This window comes from Musca vetustissima, unplaced genomic scaffold (genome assembly GCF_032173495.1).
Source record: "Musca vetustissima isolate MV318-11 ecotype Yass unplaced genomic scaffold, APGP_CSIRO_Mvet_v1 utg597120, whole genome shotgun sequence".
NCBI classification, from domain to species: Eukaryota; Metazoa; Arthropoda; class Insecta; order Diptera; family Muscidae; genus Musca; species Musca vetustissima.
The window spans coordinates 17292-22970 of NW_026877914.1; the positions used below are offsets into that span (position 1 = coordinate 17292).

The 5679-nt window shown below is 37.6% G+C and overlaps 1 protein-coding gene across 1 annotated transcript; it reads left to right on the forward strand.

Moving 5' to 3' along the window:
- Window positions 1-4926: 4926 nt before the first annotated feature.
- LOC133322615 (glucose dehydrogenase [FAD, quinone]-like) lies at window positions 4927-5590 on the forward strand (the record flags this gene model as incomplete). Its single annotated transcript, XM_061531584.1, has 2 exons — window positions 4927-5238; window positions 5300-5590. Coding segments are annotated over exons 1-2 (603 nt in total), but the record flags the coding sequence as incomplete, so codon positions are not given.
- Between the last annotated feature and the right edge of the window lie 89 nt (window positions 5591-5679).

Here is a 5679-nt window from a genome sequence, read left to right on the forward strand (position 1 = left end):
AAAACTATTTTAAGAATTTTTGTAAATAAAAAATACATTTTTTGGGGTCTAACCCTAGGCCTGGATTTTAAAATTATTTTTTGGGGTCTATTTCTGAAAAGTCCGAAATTCTACCAACGAGTAAAACAGCCATATTCTACCAACGGGTAAAACAGGCATATCGTCGACTATAAAACCGCTTTCGACATTCCTGCAAAATTAATTCGGCTATGCAGGATAACTATAATTGGCACAAGATCAGCAGTTAAAGGACCTTTCGGTGCCCTTTAATACCGAACGAGGATTCAGACAAGGTGATGTAGGTTTGTCGTGTGGCCTTTTTAACATCCTGCTGGAAAAGGTCATACGAGAGGCAAAAGTGAACAGAAATGGCACTCTGTATACCAAACAACACCAGATACTCGCCTATGCCGATGACATCGACATAATGGGTCGAAAATTGAGAGCGGTAACAGCCACATTTCAACATATTGAGAAGGAGCCTGCCAAAGTGGGTCTGGCAGTAAACGGTGAGAAGACCAAGCTGATGGTATCAACGCCCAAGACGTCCAGTAGACTCCGTCCAACTTTGGAACTTGAGATCTACAGCTTCGAGGTAGTCAATGATTTTATATACCTTGGTACCGCCATAAACAAAACGAATGACATCAGTTTTGAAATTCGGAGAAGGAATTCGGAGAAGGGTCTGAGCAAACAACTCAAAAGCAAGGCCACCTCCCGCCAGACCAAACTCACACTCTACAAGACGCTGTTACAACACGTGCTGTTATTCGAATCTGAAGCATGGGTACTTACGCAAGCAGATGAGACAGCTCTTAGAGTGTTTGAGAGAAAAATTCTCCGAAAGATGTATGGGCCGATCTGCGTTGACGGTGAATATCGTCGTCGAATGAACCATGAGTTGTACCAGCTATTCTCGGACATCGACATTATTAGACGTATTGAGCTGCAGCGACTACGTTGGCTAGGTCATGTTGTGAGAATGACCTAACCAGCCCAAAAGGCATTTAAAAGCGAACCAGCTGGTGGTTCACGCAGAAGGGAAGGCCACGAATACGATGGAAAGATCAAGACGAAGACAACATTGCCGAAAATTGTCTTTCAAATTGGAAAAACTGCGCAAAAAACCGACGCGCATGGAAATCTTTTCTAATCTCGGCTTATGGAGCGAAAGTTCTGTCACAGGCTAGCTAAGTAAGTAAGTATTTCTGAAAATAAATTTTTGGGGTCTACTTTCAGGCGTGGATTTCTGAAAATAATTTTTTGGGGTCTACTTTCAGGCGTGGATTTCTGAAAATAAATTTCTGGGGTCGACTTTCAGGCGTGGATTTCTGAAAATTAATTTTTTGGGGTATACTTTCAGGCGTGGGGTCTATTTTCAGTCGTGGACTTCTGAAAATTAATTTTTGGGGTCTACTTTCAGTCGTGGATTTCTGAAAGTTAATTTTTGGGGCCTAATTTCAGGCGTGGATTTCTGAAAATTAATTTTTGGGGTCTACCTGCAGGCGTAAGGTCAATTTTCAGTCGTGGATTTCTGAAAATTAATTTTTGGGGCCTACTTTCAGGCGTGGGGTCAATTTTCAGTCGTGGATTTCTGAAAATAAAATTTTTGGGGCTCTACTTTCAGGTGTGATTTTCTGAAAATAAATCTTTTGGGGTCTACTTTCAGGCGTGGAGTCAATTTTCAGTCGTGGATTTCAGAAAATTAATTTTTGGGGCCTACTTTCAGGCGTGGGGTCGTGGGGGCGTGGATTTCTGAAAATTAATTTTTGGGGTTTATTTTCAGCCGTGGATTTTTTAAAAATCATTTTTTGGGGTCTACATTGAGGCCTGGTTTTCTGAAAATAAATCTTTTGGGGTCTACGTTCAGGCGTGGATTTCTGAAAATATTTTTTTTGGGGTCTACTTTCAGTAGTGGATTTCTGAAAATTTTTTTGGGGTCTATTTTCAGGTGGGGATTTTTTAAAATTAATAAAGGGTACCTAACCTGTTGACTAGGTCAGGTTAGGTATTCTTAACTAAAACGTTCTTATCACTATTATTTATTTGACATATCATTTACCTGCCTAATTTAGGTAGGTCACTGTTTACCTTCCCCCTCCTGTTCCCACAATTTATTTTCACACTAAGTAGCTTATCGTTCAACTTATTTTCCCACCTAACCTTATCTCTGAAAACTAAAAAAATCTACATGTCATTATTTCTAAGAGGATTAATTTTTGTTTTTTTTTCTGGTTCAACAGTTGTTCGACCCGATAAGATCTCCTGGTTTGTTCTACTTATAATTTAAATTATGGAAATAATTACTAACTGCCCATCTAACTGATAAATTTTATAGTTTTATATTGGCTCATAAAATGTTGAATATACATCGGAACTGATGGGTTCTTGAAGTGTTTATTTGTTTATGTAGTTTTTTTCTTCGAAGTAGAAAAAAGATAAAGCCTGTCAGAGGGATAGACTCAAAGAAAAATGTTTGTTCAAAAGGAAAAATTAAATTTAAAAATTAATTTTAAAAAATCCACGCCTAAGGTTAGACCTTGAAAAATTAATTTTAAAAAATCCACGCCTAAGGTTAGACCTTGAAAAATTAATTTTAAAAAATCCACGCCTAAGGTTAGACCTTGAAAAATTAATTTTAAAAAATCCACGCCTAAGGTTAGACCTTGAAAAATTAATTTTAAAAAATCCACGCCTAAGGTTAGACTCCAAAAAATGAAGTTTAAAAAATCCACGCCTAAGGTTAGACTCCAAAAAATGAAGTGTAAAAAATCCACGCCTAAGGTTAGACTCCAAAAAAGGAAGTTTAAAAAATCCACGCCTAAGGTTAGACTCCAAAAAATGAAGTTTAAAAAATCCACGCCTAAGGTTAGACCTTGAAAAATTAATTTTAAAAAATCCACGCCTAAGGTTAGACCTTGAAAAATTAATTTTAAAAAATCCACGCCTAAGGTTAGACCTTGAAAAATTAATTTTAAAAAATCCACGCCTAAGGTTAGACCTTGAAAAATTAATTTTAAAAAATCCACGCCTAAGGTTAGACCTTGAAAAATTAATTTTAAAAAATCCACGCCTAAGGTTAGACCTTGAAAAATTAATTTTAAAAAATCCACGCCTAAGGTTAGACCTTGAAAAATTAATTTTAAAAAATCCACGCCTAAGGTTAGACCTTGAAAAATTAATTTTAAAAAATCCACGCCTAAGGTTAGACTCCAAAAAATGATGTTTAAAAAATCCACGCCTAAGGTTAGACTCCAAAAAATGAAGTTTAAAAAATCCACGCCCAAGGTTAGACTCCAAAAAATGAAGTTTAAAAAATCCACGCCCAAGGTTAGACTCCAAAAAATGAATTTTAAAAAATCCGCGCCTAAGGTTAGACTCCACAAAAATCAAGTTTAAAAAATCCACGCCTAAGGTTAGACTCCACAAAAATCAAGTTTAAAAAATCCACGCCTAAGGTTAGACCTTGAAAACTATTTTAAAAAATCCACGCCTATGGATAGACGACCCCTATTTTTAGGTCATGAAAAACTATTTTTAAAAAATCCACGCCTATGGATAGACGACCCCTATGTTTAGGTCATGAAAAACTATTTTTAAAAAATCCACGCCTATGGATAGACGACCCCTATTTATAGGCCATAAAAAACTATTTTTAAAAAAGCCACGCTTAGTTGTAGGCTTTGGACCTTGAAAAATTAATTTTAAAAAATCCACGCCTAAGGTTAGACTCCAAAAAATGAAGTTTAAAAAATCCACGCCTAAGGTTAGACTCCAAAAAATGAAGTGTAAAAAATCCACGCCTAAGGTTAGACTCCAAAAAAGGAAGTTTAAAAAATCCACGCCTAAGGTTAGACTCCAAAAAATGAAGTTTAAAAAATCCACGCCTAAGGTTAGACCTTGAAAAATTAATTTTAAAAAATCCACGCCTAAGGTTAGACCTTGAAAAATTAATTTTAAAAAATCCACGCCTAAGGTTAGACCCTGAAAAAATAATTTTAAAAAATCCACGCCTAAGGTTAGACCTTGAAAAATTAATTTTAAAAAATCCACGCCTAAGGTTAGACCTTGAAAAATTAATTTTAAAAAATCCACGCCTAAGGTTAGACTCCAAAAAATGATGTTTAAAAAATCCACGCCTAAGGTTAGACTCCAAAAAATGAAGTTTAAAAAATCCACGCCCAAGGTTAGACTCCAAAAAATGAAGTTTAAAAAATCCACGCCCAAGGTTAGACTCCAAAAAATGAATTTTAAAAAATCCGCGCCTAAGGTTAGACTCCACAAAAATCAAGTTTAAAAAATCCACGCCTAAGGTTAGACTCCACAAAAATCAAGTTTAAAAAATCCACGCCTAAGGTTAGACCTTGAAAACTATTTTAAAAAATCCACGCCTATGGATAGACGACCCCTATTTTTAGGTCATGAAAAACTATTTTTAAAAAATCCACGCCTATGGATAGACGACCCCTATTTATAGGCCATAAAAAACTATTTTTAAAAAAGCCACGCTTAGTTGTAGGCTTTGGAAAATATGTTTAAAAAATCCACGTCTATCGAGGCCTATGTATAGTCCCTGGAAAATATTTTTAAAAAATCCAGGTCTGTATGTGGGCTCCGAAAAAATATTCACACCTAAGCTTAGACCCTAACACCTTACTGCTTACTATGTAAGCAATCCTGAGCTAGGTAGCTAATTAGGTTGATCTGATAACCTGAAGCCAGGTAGTTAGTTGTGTGTGAATTGGTAGATAAGAATTCCGCCGATTTTTTTTCTTGAGTGTATCTTCGAATGTTGATTCAGTGTCGGCTCTGCTTCGCTGTTGCTGCTTCTGCTTCACGCATCTGCTGCACTTAATGTAATCGGAATTATAGAATTTTGTTTTCCGCGAGAGACTTCAGTTATTCATTACATGGCGCAGGGTAAAGATGTCGATTAACGATCTACAAACGGGAGGTTTATTTGCGACGCAATGTTCAAATCCCAGCCTGGGTACATTGAATGCTTTGGTGTCACTATTGGTGGAGGGAATTTTATCAGCTCAGTGTGAGATTTCCAAACGGGATGACTGGCCAGAGGATTATGCGGAAGAGGCTTTAAGACGAGGCCTGGAGGATTATGATTTTGTGGTGATTGGTGCCGGTTCGGCTGGATCTGTGGTGGCCAGTAGACTAAGTGAGAATCCAGAGTTTAAAGTTTTGGTGTTGGAGGCTGGTGGGGATCCGCCACCGGAATCGGAGGTATGTTTGGAAGGGAATAATGAGTGAAAAAGAGGTGACTTAATTAATTTTTTCTTTGCAGATCCCCGCGATGTTCTTCGGAGTGCAATTTACCAATTCCAGTTTTGCCTATTTCCCCGAACCAAATGGCCGTGCCTGCAAGGCCTTTAAAAATGAACGCTGCCACTGGCCTAGGGGAAAAATGCTGGGAGGCAGCGGAGCCATTAATGCCATGCTGTATGTCAGAGGTAATCGAGCGGAATATGACAGATGGTGTAAGGATGGCAGTGAGGGTTGGTGTTATGACGAGGTGTGGCCCTATTTTCAAAAGTCCACCACTCTTCAGGGAAATCCGAATGACCCCAAAGGTTATGTAAGCTTAAATGAGTTTGGAGATTTTGATCGGCATGTGGTGGAGTTGATAACTGAAGCAGGACGAGAATTGGGAGTACCCAAGGTGGA